At 49.0% G+C, this 21,811-nt stretch overlaps 4 protein-coding genes across 4 annotated transcripts; 2 read left to right on the forward strand and 2 right to left on the reverse strand.

Annotated features, from left to right (window-relative positions):
- The first annotated feature begins 1,421 nt into the window (after positions 1–1,421).
- FOBCDRAFT_223219 (uncharacterized protein) lies at positions 1,422–2,966 on the forward strand. Its single transcript, XM_059609628.1, has one exon. The coding sequence runs from the start codon at positions 1,823–1,825 to the stop codon at positions 2,141–2,143; it is 321 nt and encodes a 106-aa protein (XP_059464899.1). The 5' UTR covers positions 1,422–1,822; the 3' UTR covers positions 2,144–2,966.
- Positions 2,967–12,178: 9,212 nt separating this feature from the next.
- FOBCDRAFT_34899 (uncharacterized protein) lies at positions 12,179–13,358 on the forward strand. Its single transcript, XM_031183935.3, has 2 exons — positions 12,179–13,125; positions 13,176–13,358. The coding sequence occupies exons 1-2, from the start codon at positions 12,458–12,460 to the stop codon at positions 13,309–13,311; spliced, it is 804 nt and encodes a 267-aa protein (XP_031039577.2). The 5' UTR covers positions 12,179–12,457; the 3' UTR covers positions 13,312–13,358.
- A 323-nt stretch (positions 13,359–13,681) lies between these two features.
- On the reverse strand, positions 13,682–15,998 carry FOBCDRAFT_293118 (uncharacterized protein; the record flags this gene model as incomplete). Its single annotated transcript, XM_059611819.1, has 4 exons — positions 13,682–14,230; positions 14,278–15,477; positions 15,520–15,546; positions 15,605–15,998. 4 exons carry the CDS (start codon positions 15,996–15,998, stop codon positions 13,791–13,793), a joined length of 2,061 nt encoding a protein of 686 aa, XP_059464900.1. The 3' UTR covers positions 13,682–13,790.
- Positions 15,999–17,777: 1,779 nt separating this feature from the next.
- On the reverse strand, positions 17,778–18,414 carry FOBCDRAFT_319441 (uncharacterized protein; the record flags this gene model as incomplete). Its single annotated transcript, XM_031183938.3, has 2 exons — positions 17,778–18,121; positions 18,179–18,414. 2 exons carry the CDS (start codon positions 18,412–18,414, stop codon positions 17,890–17,892), a joined length of 468 nt encoding a protein of 155 aa, XP_031039580.2. The 3' UTR covers positions 17,778–17,889.
- Between the last annotated feature and the right edge of the window lie 3,397 nt (positions 18,415–21,811).

A 21,811-nucleotide genomic window follows, 5' to 3' on the forward strand; every position in this document is an offset into this window, starting at 1 on the left:
CAAAGAGGGGTTAATCCTTAGTTTAGTTAGTCTGGTTCAAGAGTAAGCGAGAGGCAGGAGAAGACCACCATCCATACGAAGTTCAAGAAAACCATTTCCTATGAGCAGACGAGATGCGGAGAATGATAAAGGGTATTCCAAAGTCAAGGAATGACTATTTCTTATGCAAAAGCTTTGAAAGGCCTGAATTGTATTGTTCATTTGACGAAATCATGCTCAACGGTCTGCGGCACTAAAAAGAACGACCATGCAGTATGTATGCACACGCACCCAATATGAGTCTATTTGGAGTGCAGTGGACCGCTTGCATGCTCTGCTCGTACCTTGAACTTCACGATTTGTGTGCATGGCACAGAGTTGTCAAGGTTGATAAGGTCCAAAGCGATAAAGAAAAAACACGCCTAATTTCTAAGGCTGATAGCCTTCGCAATTGTTCATGTGTAACGTGTCTATCTCCTTTTGACTTCCGAAATCCTGGTATCCAAAATGGTCAACAATGAATTATCTGAAGAATGAACTTGAAAACCCTTCTCACCGTACAAGCCGACATCGCCCTTGATTCTTCCAGGTGTGTGCTGGCGTGGATCATGAAATAGACTAGACTATCTTTGGCCTGACCATGCACGGTACGATACCTACTGTGTTATGCTTGGGTTCAAGCTGAGACTCAGTGCCTGGGTACCTGCTGTCCTCAGGATTGAAGGCTTTTGATATCTCGTCTTTCTATGAGCACACAGCCAGACATGGCCTAGGTGCATGGTGTTATTCTTTAATTATTCCGTCTCCTTCATCTCATGGTCTAGAAGTGCTCAGAGAGATATACAGACAGTCCTCCGCTTGTCGTATGCGCACTGGGCACTCTCCTGTCAACGCACAACAGAACCAGGGGACCATCCAGCTCTCAACCTGCACACAAACTCGGTGGAGGAAGGACTCTCTGTAGGGCGTTGTTAAAAGCTAAAGAGCGCTCCCAGCAATTTTGGTGGGTGGTGCGAGGGGTGCGGCTACAGGGGCAGAGGAAATTCATTGGGGTGTAGCCAGAACAGCGTAGCACCAGGCCACCTCAAAGTGCGTTGGGCGGAGGAGAGAGTTGATCATGGGGGTTTTCTCTGAGCGGCTGTTCGTACAGTTACCGACTGAGGTATCGCGACTGCAACTAGTACTGGGGTCTCTCCCTGGGCAGAGTGATCGGTCACCCAGAATCCCAGTGGCTACAGGAGGCCACGGGGCCGGCAGGGCTACCCAGGCCACAGCGTGCAAGGATGAAGGATCCCGGGGGGGAACAGACGGGAGCGATGCTTGGTGTCATTAACCCCTGGCAGCTCAAACTCCGCTTACTCGCGCCAGCAGTTACTGTGCACCCACAGTGCACCTCAGCACCCGCTTGATGCGACAGGAAAAGCCCGCACGCAGCGTCGATTCAAGATACAACTTTGAGACGGACGGACAGAAAGTAAGTCATAACATTGGATGCCATACTCAAATTCGCCATTGGGCGATGCAATGATCATGAACATCTCTGAAGTTGCGCCTCAGATACCTGGGTTCAACTTGCCAATTCACCTACAACCCAAGTCACCTCGATCATAAGTCGTTCATAAACAGTGAGATTGACTACGTAGATCACATTACAAGGGTCAATTTGATTGGTTTTTTCTCCCCTCCGGGACCTTGTTGTCGTCCATTTCCCACTCAATCACATCAATCCCTGGTTAGATGCTTCGCCTGTATACACAATTGAGGTAATACTGGCCAGGTTCTTTAACTGCAAGTATTCTCTGGATATTTCCGACAGGCTTACAGATATTATTAGGAATCATTCATGTCAATTCCTCCTTGTCTCATCAGTAATTCTTCAGGCTATAAACGATGGTTCTCGTTATCAAAGCATCCAAAAAAGGCTGTGAGTCTATCTGATGTCGTCCACGGCTGCGCTACAGTTCAGGTTGCCTTTGTGTCGCGTCAGTTTGTTGTGGGCTGGACTTTTCTCATTTGTCTATCTGGTTGTGTTATTGCTTTCCTGTGGCCGTGTCGTGTCGGTGTCGTGTTATGTGCTAGCAGTGTGTTGCGCTGTCGTGTTGTCTTTGTTATTGTGTGCTCTTGTCGCTTCAACGCCATTCGTCGGCTTTCAACTCTTGGTTGACTTCTTTCGCGCTCTCCTTCCTTCTAGCTCTTAGTTGCGGCACAGCACCGTGCAAACTACCCGAGGACTTTGCTCAACCCATGTGAAGTACGACCTGTATTGCGATTGAGTTTCCAGAGCTCTTCAACGAGGTTCATCCAATCAGAGACTTCGAACACCAACTAGAAGAGACTTAGACCAAAGGAAGGGAGAGGATAATGGCATCAGAGTTTGCGCTTCCAGATTCTCGGCGCTTCTGATCTTCCTGCTTTCTTACCCCCAAATGATCGATCTGAAAGTGATTACTTAATCGTAGTTCTCAACGGTGCGCCAAACCACTACGGGACCGTTACTTTGGGTTCCCTGTATTGCGTCAAGTGCCGGGACAGCCTGTGCACCATTATATCTGTGCAACTACCAACAACTCGTATTGAGATAAGTTGAGAAACCAAACGCGACCAAAGGCCTTTCCATAGTGCCGAGAATTCAACAATGGGGGCATCATGCAGACTAGGAGCGGAAAGGCTGTGTACTCTCACTAAGTTCTGACTATGGGATTCGCTTGCGCAGGAACAGCCACCGATGATGAAGGGAGAGGTCTTGAACAGAAACTCACCAAGTCAAGTTTCTGTTAGAGGCTCGATGGCTTTGGTTCCGGCCCGAGATAATTGGTCTACAGTTGTCAATGCTCTTGTTCTGCCAACCTCCTCCCAACCCTGACTGAGCGAGCGGAGTTCGTTAATGACGGGACTGAGCGAAATATGGCCACATCAGCATCCCGGTCTCTCTACATACATACACAGTTGCTCAAGCCCGAGCCCACGCCCGTTCGTGCGGAGGTCCGTCAATGGCCCGGCAAGCTCAGCAACGCTCATGGCCCATGTTGCCATAATCGCATGGGTCGCCGCCGCTCTCCGAGCTGCCCGGATTTCCCCTCTTTGACTAGGATGTTGGAACAAGCATCCGCTACTAGCGCTTATTGAATTTGATTCGTTGATAAGGCAGACGTGGAGCTTCCGTCCTCTCTGTTCTGCATAGCTGAATGGGAATCATGTCCATCAAGTCATCGTCCTCGTGGCTGAGCTTCATGGCCCACCAATGATGGATGTCTTACACACAAGAAAACGACGAAGGGCCCGAGGGCCCAGTCGAGCACAGTGCCGGATTACCAGCGGGGTCTCTCATTTATAAGAGCTTCTCTCTACGGTTCCTGACCCATGGCCGAATGTCCTCGGGTCTGTGAGTTACGCTGTGGCGGTCTCGACGAGCCACTTGCCAGGTATCATGTCTCACTTGAGATCAGTTTATCTCTGCTACTGTTACCTCTCTCTCCCTTGAGAAGGACTCGGCGACAAGGTAGCCTGCTGTGAGGATCACTGACGCTCAGACAAAGTACAAGCTCTCTCTGGGCCCAGAATTTCCCGCCTTTTGTTGAGCCTTTAACAATTGACCGGCTGCTTCAGCTTGATACAAAGTTTCGATGGTCTTTCTCCTAATTTCCACTCGATCACCAAAACTTGGGCGCCGGCTCAGCCACCCGGTTTCCCAGGACATGTGACTTTTTCAGTAGTTTGTACATCCTGCCCTCTCTCTCAGTCGAGATGTTGATGTTTGCTTTCTTCGCTCCAACTCTTTGCACTTATCAAGCTTTTGAATACGATGCCACTGCCTAGCAGCCTCCCACGTCAACTATTCCTACGTATGACTATCACGAGCCCGGCACAGAGGCAGTGGCACTTCTGTTCAATTGCCTTTGACCCATCCTTTGTGCCCAGCGAATATCTCGGAAGTCAACACAAAAGGTCAAGGGTCTCGCTCGGAGTATTAATCCAGCTGGCAAACTCTAAAAATATCAACAATCCATTGTTCAGTACCCAAAAGTACCTACCGCATCATACCGAGGCACCAATGAAGGGTCTGACCGGTTGAAGCTGGGTTTGACACCATTTTGACCAGGGTGGTACGTTTGTGGGCGGGGATCTCTTATTACTAGTGAGAAGACAAGTTTTTTTCCATGGTTCTTCCTCGGAGCGGCGCGATTTTCCGACCACGACAATCGTGATCGTGGAGATGAAAACCAGATATCTGATAAAACTGGTCTAGAAACGAACAGCCTTGAGATATGCAAACTTAGCGAGTCTGTGGTGTAGATCTTATGCTGCCACCAAGCCGACACTACTGTACAATATGTGTGTCTACATGGTCCTTACGCACCGTTGACCGGGACCTTATGCAAGATGTACAGCAAGCTCGGCCAACCAGGGCCAGTGTGACAGGGCCAGGCTGCCACTCCCTCTCAAGGTGCATATCGATGCATACATAAAGAAGCTGGTCCTGGAGGATGTGCATAAGTGGATGTATGATATTCTTCGATGCATATGATTCACATAATGCCACGAGGCTGAACCATAGGAACGTCATCCCTTGTCTTGGCTCTTTCGGTCTTTTTTTTTCCATTTGGAGGTTATTTTGATCGCGTTAGAGAATACGTGGAGAAGACTAGCAACCAATCCAACCATACGAAGACTGAATGAACCTCGCTCCCCACTCATGATAGATCTTATTACTGACTAAAACAAGTTTCCGAAAACCTCGGCCAAGGCACTGCCATATGCCCCTCGTGCCCATTGCATCTACATTATTCACGTAAATCTGGTTGTTTAAAAAGTATCTCGGCCGCACATGCTTAAGCGTCTGACAATGAATCACTACCTGCCTCATATGGCAAATGGCGCAGGTGTTCGGCATTTTTCCTCAATCTCTCCAATAAGGGATAACTGAGGCGTGCAACGAAATCTACATCCAGTCAATCACGACACCCTGAAATCCAGCCTCCGCTGGTTTTTCAGCCCCAAGGTAAATTTCCATTATGAGGGCTGTAGCCTGTGTTTACGTGGGTGTCTCGCCAAAATGAGACCTCGCTTTTTTGTTCGTTGGTTGACACTTCGGGAATTCAACACATCTGTGGAGAACGTTCAATTGGCAGGGCTGAGCGATAAAGCATACACACAACGGACATAGATAATGTAAAACGTGAGTTACATTTCTAGAAATCTGCTATAAGCAACGGCGCATAACTCTTCTGTTGCACTACACACTGAGGCGCCTAATATACACACGGGTAGTGAGCGTACCGCAGCCTCATGCAAGATTTCCGCCGAGAGCATGATGGGATATCATCGGTTCCTGCAGCCGAGAGAAAAGAGGAGGCTGGGTAAGAGGCTAACACGGGTGCTGACGGACCCTAGAGATGACAATGGGCATGAGGGAGATCACCCTCGCAGGTTATTCCTTGTTGCAAAGGTCCATTCGTACCAAGCAGGCGAGGCTGGGGTTTGGCGCCAAACAAGTGACTCGGTGGCAACCATTGAGAGGAACTCGATACAATACGCACGATCCTGGCCGATCTGAAGTGAAACTTTCTTAAGGGGCTATGGGATTATCTCCTAGGATTGGATTAAACTTAGGCATGTTGCCTCAAGATATATAACTAGGACAATGCTTATGTAGGGTTGATGCAGGTACTATGAGATGCATATCGAGAACAGCTTAGAACAGAGATCAGTTCAGAACATGAGACGCAAACTCGGGTCTGGAGCCAGCTGGTTTCACATTAGGGACTTAATATTAAGAGACCTATGGTCACGGGCCGATGTACAATCTGACAGGAACCTTACCCTTAAGCTGTCAGTCTGGGACACATGCATATTTTGCCTGAAATCGCCTTTTCTTTTCCACTTCCTCTCAGTCAAGTAGCACACGTTTCAATAACTGCACTTGAAAAGAAAAAACATGGCAAGAAGCAAGAAAGAAAGAAGGTAAAAACAAATTGTAAAATAAAATATATAAAATAAAAACTCAACCTCTACCAATCATTCTGTCTTGGTCTCTAATCAAATTGTCGAAACTCGCAACTTTATACCCAAATGGTTCTCCTTCCACTTTCTTTCTTTCTTTCCTTCCTTCCTCGAGTCTCGTTCCGAGGGACGTCAACATCCGAGCACATCAAACGGGGAAGGAACAAACGGCGCACTGTGGCAGGCATTTCCGGGCAAAGTACCGATACTTCCACCAACCTTACCCCAAAAAGAATTGAACCCTCGATCTCTTCCCGCTTCTAGTCTCCACCACCAACCATTGCCAACCGCCGTTATAGTCGCAAATCCAATCCGCCTCATCTATCAAACGAGGAAGAGGCAAAACATGTGGTTGTTGTCTCTCTTTATTTTGGGAACAATCCTCACGCCCTGGCCTAAAGTCAATGATTAGACAGGACACTCAAAGAAATCTACCCCTCTACAGACAAAATCTCCAAGTTGGGGATGTACTCTGCATGCTGGCTTCCAGCCGTTGCTTGAGCTAGCAGGGATGTGGAGCAAGAACGTTTTTTCTACATAGACGCCAGAGAAATTGTGGTCACCGAATATCAATTTGTTGATTCGCTAGCTTTCTACCATCGTTCTGGTGTGTCTTTGCTATGTTCGAGCGAGTTGTCGCCTTTGCTTTCGGTCTGAACGTCAATCATAACAGCTACCTCCATCTCCATCCAGCAAAGTTGAACAGACGACTGGTCGATCTATTCAACTGGCCCGCCGTATTTTCATACTGGAGACCTTGACAGCTGGCTTCCCCCGACTGGCTTACCCCACGTTGCCCAGCACGTTTCAATGGAGGACACATGTCCAGCCACACACAACATGGCCCGAGTCTTTCAGAAGACGTCCTCAATCTATTCTTGAGACGGAATGCTTGTCTCACATACCATAGTGTTATGAGCATGCGTTGGACGGGTTGAGACAGGCCATAGTTCAGAAATAATCTCAATCCAGCAACCCAATATTGCGACACCTGGCATTCGATCACTCAGCCCAACCTCTCACGTATTCCATTCCGTGATCAATCGATAGGCATCAATAACCCCGCACAGTCTGATTGGGGCTTTTCCCTGGATATGTTGTGGTTTACCTGCCGGGCATGTCCGTGAAGTTATTTGTCGCTGATGCTACTCTGACAGCACATGGGGAATGCAGTTTTGCTTTTTCCCAACTTCATCGTACCATTTCCCTATATCTGATCCACTGGTATACACCCGTTCCTTCAAAATACTTCACCAGAATTAGACCCGAGGCAAGCAACAAGTTTAGCGCATGAGAGGACTATGGCCAGATCCTCACAACTAGTCATCAATCATTCAGGCATTGATATTCTAACAGATCTTGATGTAAGCTTCGACACATGAATGTCAACTACGTACCGCGTTGTTGGTTTGATTCGGATCCATATCAGCCAATCTCAGCACTAGCCATACGATCCATCCCTGAGGCACTCAGTCGATATCCAACACAATGCTTTCACGCATGTTCATATCGCTACAACTACATGGTTTCTATCGTTATCCATTCGATAGCATACACTATTCCACAACCTTGACAATTCTTATGTATGCTCTTCGTGGTTTCGAAGAGCCATTTGCTACATTCAAATGCCCACATGGTGCATATGGTCGATCAAGAGCATAACGCATGGTCAAAAGAAGGCAGATGAAAGGCCAACTCTTTGGAAGTGTCGTCTAACTCTCTTGTACCATGATCCAAGTGCTGTGGCTTGGTGACTTGTTGCTTGACTTGCAAACCAACTCGTGATGGGACCAGAGTTACTGCCTCGAGAACTTGATCAACGTATGTGCTCGAAAACCACATGCTCAACAAACAGTCCGTATACGAAACAATTCATTGTTATTCTGGTTGCCGGAACTCGGAAATCACCTTGCCTTAGGTGCAAATCATTGCGGTATGGTCGGTGATGCTCCCCGTCATCATCCTTATCCTCACAATGTCCAAGAAGGGCTTGGTCTGCTTTACATATCGTTGAACCTGGCCTCCCAGAAGCTTCAGTCCCTGCAGCCGCCCTTGCTCCCGGTCGACAAGGATGGCATGGTGGACATGCTGGCTTGAGCACTCGCATGTTCTGCACAGCGGCTATGTAGCTGCATGTGTAAAAGCTGACCAATTAAACATGCAGTATCATCGGGAAGAACAAACATGGGCCCCTGTTGGGGCGTTTCAAAACCACCAGCCGTCCTTAGGCCCGCGTGTGAGCCTTTTGAGTCTAAGCGGCCATTGACTGGACTGTTCCAAGATGCCGTGGGGGAGCCTGGTCGCCAAGACTTAACCAGTGAGTTGAGTCGCCACGTTTACCTTCTAGAGCCTTAGGGCGTCCACTACCTGGCACACCGGTGCCCGTTAGTCAGTCGTTGGTGGGGGATCCTGACTCTAGTCTACCCGTTCATCGTGCTGTCAGATGCAGATGGCACAGTGGGAAGAGCAACTTGGGGCTTGTTGGGTGCTGACAAAAGTGCCCCACCGAGTTTGGCCATGTTGAAGACTCTGGCGATTATCAGTTCTCAGGCTGGCCTGCAGCCGAGAAACATGTCGGGAGCATTCAAGGTCTTGGAGGAGGCAGGAAATTCCCTGAGACCCAACGCTTGCAGTTCCATGCAGTCTCCAAACGGTGATTCTACTGAATACTGAGATAGCAATTGCAATATTACGACGAGTGTCAAGCTTCTCTTGCGGCCAACTAGGAAGCTATGATGGCATTTTGTTCTGGCCCAGTCACTATATCTCAATCCAATGATAGCTCACCACGTCTCTGGCACACCACCCACCGCCGCCACCAGCAACCCCAACGACCAGGACGCAATCTCGATAGACTCCGAGGTCATCAGATGAAGCTTTTAGATTACTTGTCTATCCTGTGTCCGCATCTTCTCAGTCGTTGTCTCCCGTCAGGTCTCTGGAAGTGTGCGAATTTGATACAGTGCACATTGTGCAAGACCTGCAACCAATTCCTTGCCACGGTCCAGGGAATAATGCATTGTGAACTAAATCTGAAGTTTGTGGTATGGTGAGGACCAGCTTGCCTTCAATCACCAGAGTACGGCGATGGCTCTGGTGCTTTGAACGACTCCGGGATGTTTTGCCCAGTGGCATGGATGCTCACCCCGGCCTCCGGAGTTCGGGGCTTTGTCCACATACTGCCGCTGTGTTCTTAATCCCCAGATGCGATCTGGCAGCGCTTAGTGCGCTCCTGTAACTCTGCCTTGTAGCCGACCCTGTTGAGAGATCTGACCTATGCTTGCATACGCACCAAATTTCATGCTGCGAGTTCTCCATCATGTTGATGGAGCAGTAGGTCGCAGTCTTCCCAAGGACTGTGGACTCTATCGTGTATGGTATCAAAATCATGTTGAAAGGGCCTTGAAGTGCCATCAGTTTTTCGCGCCCCGATAGTGGCTTTTTAGAGCCTAGTGCTACCCTCACCGCTATTCTCTGACCTAATTGTACCTTTCAGTGTGAGATGTACAGTACTGGACTCTAAAGCGACCCCCTTTGTGGTGACCTTGGGCGTCAGTCAACAAGGGTGGCCTTGTTATGATAACGGCACGACTTGGCTGCCAACTCACTTCAAGCTCCACCAGGCCATAACCAAACAGATCTCGAGGGAAGCCAAGCCATGATAGCATTGTTCCCTGTCAGCATCATGCTGGTTGAAGCTTGACGGGTAAGTAGCATGTACTCCGCATCTACTAGTGGTGGTCCACAAGGGCCTCAGTGAAAAGCAGACTGAAAGAGTCTTGCGTGACACAGGCTGTCCTCATCGAGATTTTGCAGGATCGCATCATGACCATGGCTACGTGGGAAAGGTGCCACGGCTTGGATGGAAGGTCTCAGCCTCAGGGCCACCTGGGAGCGATTCAGGGCGATTCTGTATATCGACAACGGGAAAACATTGCATCGTGCCTGGTGCCTTCAATTGCATTGCGTGAAGTGACAATATCGCGTTTCTTATGTGCTGCCCACTCCGTTAGCCTTCCCGCACATCACATCAAGCAGCGGGGTGTAGGAGGGGCTGGGGGACATGATGTCTATCCACCTGCCAGCTAATGTACGGTACGGGAAGCCTTCATGCATGCACGTACGCGTGCATGCAGGCCGGGCGACTGTGGTGTTAATTCGTAATGTACGAATATGTGTTTCAACAGAGCACGAAAGATCTCTGACAAGCCAAAGGGTATGACCTATCTGCTAGGGACACATGGAGGTCGATGGGCAGAGGTGGCTGAAAAGTCAGGATGTCATATCTCCTGGCTTTGGTGGCCAAGGTCCTCAACGATGGGTTCCTGAGGAAGAGCCCCTGATCTGAGCAGCATATTCACAGAAGCACATAATCAATTCAGAGGACAAGAACTTGATGAAGCAGACGGCCGCATCTCGATTGTGTGTATGCATCTGCTGGGGCGGCCATGTCAGCATGTCAGTCACTCTCAGTCACTCCCAGTCAACGAAAAGGGACGAAAATTGCAGTGAGGATAGATGGATTTGATTCACAGTGCTCCTGGTCAAAGATGCTATTACCCGCCATGCCCATGTGATGCAAACTCTCAATCAAGCCAAGATTATAATACTGATGCACTGTACAGATACCTCTGTGCAATACGGCAGATTACAGCATCTCTATTCTTTCAGAGAGGGGTGCTGCAGGTATGTTATGCATACTGTAATGCATGTACAGATGATTGGAGGTGGTGCTTGAAATGCTGGTCTGGATTATTGGTGGCAAATGCTTTCGTTTGTTGAGCAAGGAAAGGATAGTTTTGGTCAACACCTCCACCTCGTCTTGGGTTGTATCGAGTTCCTACGATCCTGGTCGAGCCGTCAAGCGATCAGTCTTTTATGTTTCGCTTTTTCCGAATCCATGAAGAGTTTGAAGGTTGAGGCTTGGGGGCCAAGAAGGGGCTAGGTAATCTAATGGCTTCACGAAGGGGGAGGAAAGAGGAATTGGGCGGCCCAGGACCGTGACATGACATGACATGACATGAACATGGAATGGGCTGGGCCTGTACGTAGAGGCAAACTCGGCGAGACGAGACGGGCCGTTCACCGGGTGGATGTTCGAAGAGGAACGGGCCTTTCGGACAAGGATCGATGTGATGAAGTTGAGGGTGGCAAGGATACATGAGATGTGTTATGTGATTGACATGGTACCGACTGGTCCAGGCAATTCGTGTATCATGACAATGTATATTAGGTCTAGGCGCAAGGGTCAGAGGATGGTCAGAGGGCAACTGCGAGAGATTGGAGAGCTGAGAGGGACTTCAATGGGATCGAGCCCGCATGTCAGATACAGGCCTCAGCCAAAGTCCAAGCCCAAGCCCGACCCTGACCCTGAGCTTGATCCTGAGCCTTGCATGACACACATACTTTTATCAAGATGATAGATGAGAGTCGAGGGGACATGTTTAACTTAGCTTGCTTAGGTACTGTAGGCACCTGGGTTGAGGTGGGCGCGCGGCTCTACCCGCCCGCTGCAGCGCGTGAGACAGGTTGCAAGCCGCGGATGCATTCTACATAATAGTCTATATATTGTAATGCCATGCCCTGCCATGCCATGCCATATCCTGCTACTTTTGCCTGCCTACCGGGGATTTTGGGTTTGGTTAATCAACATATCCTACCGCAGCAACCTATTGACCGTTTCAGGTATATGGCCTACCAGGTTCAACGTGCACAGCACCTAGTCGAAGCTTCCTTGAAGACACGCCGATGCCCGTAATATTACATAGATCCAATGCACATCATGTTTGCAGCGAGCTTTGTTGGCATTCTCCTTCATCCAATGAGGGACTGGGTAATTCACTAAACCATGGTCTCTTCTCTACCCTTCCGGGCTGGGCGATGGGAAGGAAAGAAAGGGGTGTATCCTGTCATGTTAATTGAAGGTTTTGATGATGGTGACAGACTATTTTCGTCCCCGTTCCCCTATTTCTACACCACAAATCCAACCATGTCATGGCATCTAGCATGATACTTGGTACCGTGGTGTCTAAAGAGTCAAGACAATCAGCACACCCAGGTTGGAATCAACCTGGAATGAACAGCATGCTACAATAAAACACACCATTTGCAAAACACATAGAAATGACATATGATAACAGTTTCGTCCACCATTCAAATATAAAATGACTCGATGTTTCGATACCTCAACTAATGAAGAGTGACACTAAGGTATAGGGTAAGCTCTTTAATCAGACTCATGTGACTACGCGCATAGGTCCCGCGCAAGTCAATGAGAAAAACGTGGATAGTCGGTCACACGCGCCAGCGCCAAAAGCGGACACAACATGACACAACGACAAGAAAATGACAGCAACGCACTCCACAAGGCAAAGAACGCTTCATCATCACAACTCACTCAAAACTGGAACCGGCGATGTTAAACCACAACCCCCCATCATAAGCGAAAGAAAAAAAGAAAAAAAAAAAAAAAAAAGTAATGTCACACCCTATACGAAAGGCCGCCGAGCCTCAACACGCTGCGTCTTTTGACCCATGGAACTCACCGTCAACCGGCCACCAACGTCCGGAATCATGCCCCGGAACTGGCTGGCGCGAGTCCCGTAACCGCAAGCTCAACAGCCAATTTCGTAGCGGCTTATCTGGTGGCAAGCGTCTAAGCGACACATGGGGTGCTGGCTCAGAGGATTACGATGTGAAGCGCAAGATGTTGGTCCCCAAGGCCGTGAAAGAAAGGGCACAACGGAGCGTAAAGGACATGCTCGTGCAACCAGGCAAGATGCGTGAGAGTCTGGGGGTGAAGGATGAGGCTCAGGGAAAAGGACAAGAAGCACTCATGGAATCAAGACAACTGGAGGATGAAGCGAGAGAAGCAGAGCTGCCTCGCCGACGGATGTTTGATGGGGTGATTGTTTATGTTAACGGGAGTAGTTTCCCTCTCATATCAGATCTCAAGCTCAAGCAGCTTGTCACCGAACATGGAGGTCAGATGTCATTGCACCTCGGACGCCGGAGAGTCACCCATGTCATTCTAGGAAGGCCAGCTGGAGGATACTCAGGCGCTGGAGGAGGTCTTGCTGGAGGAAAACTAGAAAAAGAGATTAGGAGAACGGCTGGCTGTGGTGTTAAGTTTGTTGGTGCTGAATGGTACCTGTAACTTTCATTTGAACTTGAGCTACGACTAATGCTATCAATAGGATCCTCGAAAGCCTGCAGGCTGGAAAAAGACTACCCGAAGCACGCTTCTCCAGTACTAAGATAGCACCCAAGGCACAGGACAGCGTCTATAGCCTCTTCTCGAGGCAGTCGAGTGGCCAGTCATCCAAGGACTGAGCTATACTCACCTAGGGGTTATGTTTTTGTTTACCGGAGTTTAGGACAGGGGCCACAATCAGTTTCGCTCACAATCTTACACCTACATCTCCGGTTACGAATGGTCAAACATCGGAGGGTCTTTTGCTCCGAGTAAACGGTCGGTAGCGCGGGACAGGGTATATGTGGTTACGAAAGCGGCTGCGATATAGAAAACTGGAGTCTGACACGCCCTCGCGGGCAACGGAGGCTCGTCTCGAACTGGCTTTCTCTCAGCAATCATCAATTGTTAAATAAGCAGATTGAGTGTCAGAATATCGTGAGTGCCTCATCTGCCAACGTGGTTCCGCATGACGTGGTCTAACTAAAGGCCTCTACCGAACCTGAAATCGGCGCTGGATGAAGAAACCAAGTCACGGTATCTTCCACCAATATCACGCCACTCATATTTACCAGGAACATCCGCTATGTTCAGAAAGTTCGCTCATATTACACCTGCTCTAGAGGCGAGCCTTCACCATGCCACCCGTCTCGGTTTCTGCTTGTTCAAAGTACTCCCTGATCCTGGCACGAGCAACAGTCAATGTCGACACATCCTCAATCGTGCTAGGAACGGCAACTTCCTTTTCGAAGTCACCACGAATGGCATTCTCCGCCATCTCCTTGAGTACCCGTCGTAGCATTTTGCCAGACCTTGTTTTGGGGATCATTCCTTTGCCCTGGATGATGCCGCCTAATGAGGCTATAGCACCCACCTGACCACGGACTAACTGCTGTATTTCCTTGACGAATAATTCACTCGGCACTGCTGGATCTGCACAGCCTTGTCCCGAAAGTGCTACGAAGGCGAAAGGAAGCTGACCCTTGAGTGAATCCGGTACGCCGACAATACAAACTTCAACGACACGAGGATGGGCTGCAATGGCCTGCTCAATAGATCCTACGCACTGTTAGCCCATACCGAAGTTCGAAGAAATTGAAGCGTACCACTTGATAGACGATGCGCGCTGACATTTAAAACATCGTCGCTGCGTGCCATCACATGTATATAACCTTGCTGGTCGATCCAGCCCGAATCACCCGTATCAAGCCACTTTCCCTCGAATCTTTTCAAGTAACCTTTCCAAAAGCGTTCTTCATCCTGCCACAGAGTACGAAATCCTGTCGGAGCGAGAGGCATTGCCAAGACAATATTTCCCATGGATCCCCTCTCAACCTCATTGCCCTCATCATCCACGATACGAACGTCAAAGCCTGGCATCGCTTTCCCAGCACTACCAGCCTTCAGGCAAGGAGGGGGGTGTCCACGAACTTCCGTCTTGCGATGCTTGCCAGCGTGCGGAACGAGCGCTCGCCCAGTGATGGGGGAACCAACTTCTGTAGACCACCAATTATCAACTACGTCTGCATTTTCAGCGCAATATTGAGTCAGGAGCTGCTGATAACTGTCGATAAGAGTAGGTTCGGAGCGCTCTCCAGCGAGGAAGAGAGCTCGCAAACTCTTGAGAGCACCCCGTTTGCCGTAATCGATGAAGGATTGGTTATTGGGGTCATCGCGCCTGATTGCACGTAGAGCTGTTGGCGCTGTAAACATGGTGTTGACTTTATACTCTTCAACTATTCGCCAGAATGACGATGCATCAGGGGTACCGACGGGTTTGCCCTCGTACAAGACAGTGGCAGCTCCCGTGAGGAGTGGGCCGTAGATGATGTATGAGTGACCGACGATCCAGCCAATATCCGATGCCGTAAAAGAAACACACCCAGGTCCGTGAATATTAAACAGATAACTTATGGACAGGTGCAGACCGACAGCGTGACCACCAGCGTCGCGGAGGACACCCTTTGGGGTTCCAGTGGTGCCTGAAGTGTGGATGATATAAACAGGGTCGGTGCTCTTGACTGGCACACAGTCCGCCTTGATTCCTCGAGATCGGGCACTGTCGACTAATGTGTTCCAGTCGAGCTGACCAGTCTCGTGGTCAAGATTCCAATAGAGCTGATCCCTTTGCCAGACAATAACATTATGGGGTTTATGACCAGCCAACCGGATCGCTTCCTCTACCAAGCCTTTATATGCAATTGGAGGTTTGTTGCCATCGATACCACAAGAAGCCGTCAGAACAGCCACAGGACGGCATGAATCGATACGTTGCGCCAGAGCATTAGGGGCAAAACCACCAAACACTATAGAATGGATAGCGCCCAGTCGATTAGCAGCAAGAATACCTATCACGGCAGCGGGAATCGTAGGCACTATTACTCAAGTTAGCTGCCAGCACTGCTGCAGGGGAATGATGCATGGTCTACTCACTATACAGCAGGACTACATCGCCCTTCTGTATCCCTTGCTCTCTGAGAGCACCAGCAAGAGTCTCAACCTCGCCAAGAAGCTGACTGTATGTATACTTTGCCTTTGTGTTTGTCACAGGACTGTCAAAGTAGATAGCGATGGAATCGCCATGCCCATCAAGTACATGTCGATCAACGCAATTGTAACAAGTAGATATTTCGCCGTCTGGAAACCACTCCCAGCTATCATGTGTAACACCGCTCTTGAGAGTTTTCTGAGTGAGCTGGATGGTTGAAGAGTATGATTTATGCCAGTGAAGATGCTCGGCTTGGTGTCTCCAGAAGTCTTCAGGGTTCTCAAGACTATGCCGAAGTACCTCGTCTTGTATGTGTTGATCTTGCTGGTTGTGAGGCATAGCTGGTAATTCGTTCTTGCCTTGTATCTTGGGCTCCTTATTCAATGCAGTACTTGGTATGGATGAGTAACTCCGTGATTTTGTCGACACCAATGGCTTTGGCAGGGAAGAATATCTTGACAACAAATAGCAACCACGATGATTAAAGGGGCATGTTGGAGTGGGAACCGATAAGCTAGGGGGCCGAGTGTATATGATAAATTGAATGGCTTGTCTTAGGCTCAACGGCATCGGGCCTCGCTACCGACAAATTCCGGGCCGTCTTTGACGGTGTATAAATAACTCTGCCTGGGCGACGATCTCCTCTGCAATAAAAACGCCCAATGGAGGTTTCAAGGGTCAAGCTTGATGAAAGAAGCCCAGGTGAGGGAGTTTGACTTTGATACATGAATAGCAATATCGGATCAAAGGAAGTGCTATTAAGTGAGGAGATAGATGATATATCTTAAGGCGAGGTGAGTCCAGTGAAACTACCTTGCACTACTGGAGACTGGTAGCATCAAGGAACATACAGCGAGATGATTTATCCCCCAAACAAATTCCCGTCCTAATCATCAGTTGCGGCTCTCCCCAGCTCGCATGGCAGGGCGAGTGTAAGTGGTGCGCTGGCTTCATACTAGATACCTTCCCCGCATTACGCCAAGATGGCCTTCCCATTTGTCCGGTAGGCCTTACCGGTAACGGTCGGATCGGTATAAGGCCGAGCCGTGATAGCTAATAATTGTTGTGTTCGTCGGTAACGTGTAAAGTTTATTTGGTGGTTGATGTCTGAGGCGGTGATATCCCGGATATTCGGAATCACTGAGCTCTGATTGACGGCCGTAGGTAGTACACTTCTTAGGTAAACAATTTGACAGGGTAACCTTGACGGTATGCCTCACCGCATCAAGAAATTGTTTTTTCATGGAATGTAATATCTTCGTATGCCGAGAAGATATAGCAATTTTTTGAATGGTATCATTGTTCGATTGTATGTCGCGCGGTGTCAAAGTACATGCTTTCGATAACCAATCCCAAATCTACCAAAGCAACTAAGACCGAAGGCACAGGAAATCATTAGTTTTTCAGCAGCCCTTGTATCACTGGCAGTACCAAAGCATGGCTAAGTTATCAAGTGAACAGACGTTAGCTTTGTCCCAGCACATAACAACTGAAACAAAGACCCAAGACATATTCACAGCGTAAACACGACAACAACAGAGTTAATAATGCCGGGCCAAAACTGGCCTCTCAGCAATGCTTGCTTTTGCCTTGACTATGATACATGGTTTCCCAGAGGCTAGCAATAACATTGAATCTGATTGACAAGATACCATAAACACGCCCGGCTTTGTGGATATATATGCACCAGTAACCTGATTGCAAATATTAAAGACATTTGGCATCCCAAAAATATGTATCAAGAAGAGGAAACGGGATTCGAGGTTGGAAATGCGTCTCTTGAAGTTATTGATGGGAGCAGAAACGAAGACGAACCGCGAGTGAAGCTAGACAAGATCGTCCTGTTTTGCTCAAGGCAAAAAAACACATTATATTCCCAGCCCCGAAAGAAGATCTCACACACAGGGAATATGCGAGCTCCTTCCGAACACCGAGACAAAACTCATATACAAGAATGTCTCAACTCCTGCAAAGCGTGGCCATCATTAGACAAGACTCCATAGAGCGTTGCAAGGGTATACCGGTTCTCCCGTGTCGTATGTTCGTAACCCAAAATAAAAAGTTCTATACATTCCCTGAAAGATCGCTTGCATCCCCCAACTGAAACCAAACCATCGCTAACTGTCCCACACCACTCCATCAGGAATGATGGAAGCTCCCACGTGAATTAAGTATTACTGAGCGTAAAGCATCGTAGGCACGACGTGGAGTAGGCTTGCTAGCTGTTGATTTACAGGAAAGCAGCAAGACCGACGACGGCAGCAAGACCGGCACCGGAGAGAGCGGCAACCTTGCCGGCACCGGCGGTGGGGACCTCGGAAGGAGCACCAGCGGTGGGGGTAGCACCGGGACCAGCAGGAGAGCCAGGCTTGCCGCTCTCACCACCGTGGCCGGGCTTACCAGTAGGGTAAACGGGGACCATGGTGGAGTTGTTGCCGTGGTGGGCGGGAGGAGGAGCGGGGCTGAGACACTGTCAGTATTTTTGGCAAGGCTGAGGACATCGGATACATATAACTTACCAGTCGTGGCAAACGACAGCGGAGGTGGTGATGACGGGCTTGGTGACGGTGCAAGGGCAGTCAGTGATGGTGAGGGTGGTGGCCTCGGTGATAGTGTAAGTCTTGTCGCCGTGGACGATCTCAGTAGGACCGGGGCAGTAGGTAGTGTAGGCAGTGACGACCTCGGTGGTGTAGGTAACGTTCTTGGCGTGGGCAGCGACGCCAGCAGCGAAAGCGAGAGCAGCAGCGAACTTCATTTTGTCGGTTTGTTTGGGGTTGGGATTAAATTAAGGTAACTCGAAAGTTGTATAGTTTGTAGATGTGCTGTAACGAATGAAATTGACTAAAAGTCAAGGTATAGTAGCGAATGAATGTGTGTGGGTGAAGAGGAAGGAAGGAAAGAGAGCTTCTGGAGATCTGGAGGACTTGAGCTTTATATTAAGATGAGGTCTTCGCTCGACAGGGACTGATAGGGAGGTTGATGGGATTTCGGATATGGGGGGTGTGGGTGTGGCCCACAATGGATCAGTAATGGAGGGGTGGGACCTGGAGCGACAGGGGATCTGGGGCATGGGGGGTCCTTGAGAATAGCGATTAATTAAAATCTGTACGGAGTACGAGCAGGCCATTCATCCAGTGTCAGAGGCCCCGTGCAAGTCTAGAGCGGACGGCGAGACGAGCACGGGACAAGAGTCAGGAAAAGACAAAAAGATAGGCTCATCTAGGCTCAAGTTCCGGTGGCACACTACCTGTGTAATGAGCTCGGCAGGGAAGCCTTAATTTTTCTACCAGTCGCCATGTTATTGAACCATAGGGGCAAATCCTACCAGGATTACAAGTGGAAGGTAGTTGTTGCACTCTCAAGGATTTGTACGACCGCAAGTTCATGAGTTGTTCTTATCTACTGGAAGCTGGCGTCTGGGCAACTTCCTGCCGAGGAAAACAACCTAACAGATAAAAAATTAGCCATTCATTAATATCAAGCTTGAAACCAGTAGCTATCTCTTCTGAATCTATTTCTAGACCATATATTTGTATCAAAGAGACAAAGCCCTTGTGAGAGAGTTCTTTATCACACCTCTTGGTATTAATGTATTGCCTAATTCGATAGCCTCTTGAACATAAAGAGACATTATGAGCCTCGTTTAGGCAATGTCGACTGTTGCTACTGTGTGAAATCGTTCTTCAGATTGTCAGCCAAGAACAAGAAAGGGGTGCTTTGCTGAGAACGGGCCCTGAGAACGTGTGTGTGGGGGGAGGAGGCCCTTCCACTTTGCCTCGTGCTCTGGTGTGGGAACCCCGGCAAATGGAAATGGATGTCTTGCGCTCTGACAGGTATTATCACCGAGACAGCTAAAAAAGGAACCAGCCAGTCTTACCAAACATTAGAGGGGTGAAAGGGACCTGGAAGTCGGCGGACATCGGCAGCGCCTACGGATATGCATGCTCGACTTCCAATCTTCAACCCGAAATTACTCCCCCATATCACACCAGAAATAGACAAATGATACCGGGTAGTATTGCGAGGAAGAAGATACCTGGGTAGTATTGCCATATGTTGATATCGAACTGAGCCTACTGAGGCAAGAGATTTGCGTCTATAATTATCATCGGATGAGCCGAAGCGGACCGACGTTCCACGTCGAACATCCCCAGTGATATGATCAGAACTCCGGGGTCACGATGACTTTTCTTCTTGGGAGCTAGACATGTTAATTCTTGCCAGGTTTGAAATAGAAGCATGTTCCACAAGAGAGTATGGAGTACGATAATTGAATTGCAGATATTGCGAGGTAGTCAAGGAGGGTTCCAAATGTAATCAGAACGATCGATCGACAAGTCTCAAGCGTATGTGCCTATCGAAGGATTTGCTGTTTCCGAAGATCTAATGATTTGACTTTAGAAAAATGAAGATCAAATGAGAAGCATGGACGGACTGTCGCGTGGGTGCGAGGCAGCCACCCCGTTGCTCTTCGCCAGGCTAGCCAGGTAATGTCCAATAGACTTTGGCCTTCCTATTATGGGCACGTTCACTGGTCAGTTCCCCTGGCATAATCCGACGCTAATGCAGGAACAAATCTCTTCCCGCTGTCTTGCCAATCCCCTTATTCAACTTTTGCAGAATTCGCTCCTGCCTGCATCACGGCTCGACAAGTCCGCTCCAATGAAATCGAACCATCCTTTATCTGCCTCGACTGTGCTTTCATCTGAGGCTGCAGCGAATATCACCCGTTCATGTAGTAGCGGGAAGCTCATACTTATTCATCCTGGCGATAATCGCCACAAGCAATGAGCTGGCGCCATCATCTGATTGGTCGCATTGATCATGCCATGCCTGAGCTGTGAATCCAATAGCATAGAGTTAACCGACAAGACCGCAAGGAGATGGCTCATGGCAATGTCCTCTCCGATATCCATTGGATAGTATCTACAATGCACCGTGCACCGACTAGTCTTGGACTCTCCAGTGGGCAATTATCCACGCGGTAGTCGATGGCTTGAATGGGTTCCGGCACACATGTGTAGCAGGGGTTAGGAGACCTGGGGGCGGTCTAAGCTAGAGGGCCGGAACATTAAACAGAGTTCTCACTGAGCCCAAGCAACAGTGAACACATGGCTGCCAACGCTACACCGATAGCCTGTTCAAGCAGCACAGTTACTCAAGGCTCTTGATATGGTCACACAGAAGTTGTTGAGAAACAAGGCGGCCATGTTCTAGCTGTCCATCCAATGCCTTAGAGGTGGACTAGATCCTGAGTTGGCAACGGAGTCGAGGTCTGTCGACTTTCCTCTTCAGGCTGCTCCGTGTTGTCCCTGAGTGCTTCAAAACAGTCGGATCCGTCTGACGGTCAAGGTCTTGACACCCACCTATACAAGCTCCCTTGTCATGTCAAATCTAGCCTAGCCTACCAACCTATCTACCAGTCTCTACGTAGTACTTGCTGATCCCTTTCCAGTGAGCAAATCAACATCAGTCAGCAAGATATCACCATGGATAAGGCACTGATGATAAGGCGGCTCGACGGTTCTGTCTGTTAGCAACCCTCCATAATTTCCCTTTGAACCACTAAAACATAGTTTAGCTATCAGACAGCCTGAACACCTTCAACATCTCGCTGCCTTATCTTGGATTGAAGATGAGGGCTTGTCCATTCCCCTGGCCTATAAGCCAGTCAGCATTGACTTCAATCGAGGCGAACCCCCCTGATACAAGGCGAGGCGAATCGGTTCCAAACTGAGTATCGAAAGCACCACCCTTGTCTCGTATTTCCCCCATCAACCTCTTTCGAGTGATGGATTCTCGATGGGGTCTTTCGGTTCGGCAGCTCTGTCTTGTCTTAGTTTCGACTATCACTTTGGTAAGTTTAGTTGGCGACCCACGTCTCAAGTCCACAGAAATGAGAATCAGTGCCCAGGGGCTATCGGGTACTGTAGTTTTCTGATGGTCAACGACAAGCTTTTGGCCGCTTTCTAATCTAACAAAGCTAGCGAGGCCAGGTTCTCTGATCGATGCGATCCGAGGCGTGCTATGGAGGAATCGAAAGCTTGGCATACGATCAGTTCCTGTATCTTCAACAAACGCAGCGGATGTAGCCTATTGCTATGTAGCATGTAGGTTTGCTGGCCCGAAACTCTCTGAACAAGCTTCTTTTC

Source organism: Fusarium oxysporum, chromosome V (genome assembly GCF_013085055.1).
Source record: "Fusarium oxysporum Fo47 chromosome V, complete sequence".
Classification (NCBI taxonomy): domain Eukaryota; kingdom Fungi; phylum Ascomycota; class Sordariomycetes; order Hypocreales; family Nectriaceae; genus Fusarium; species Fusarium oxysporum.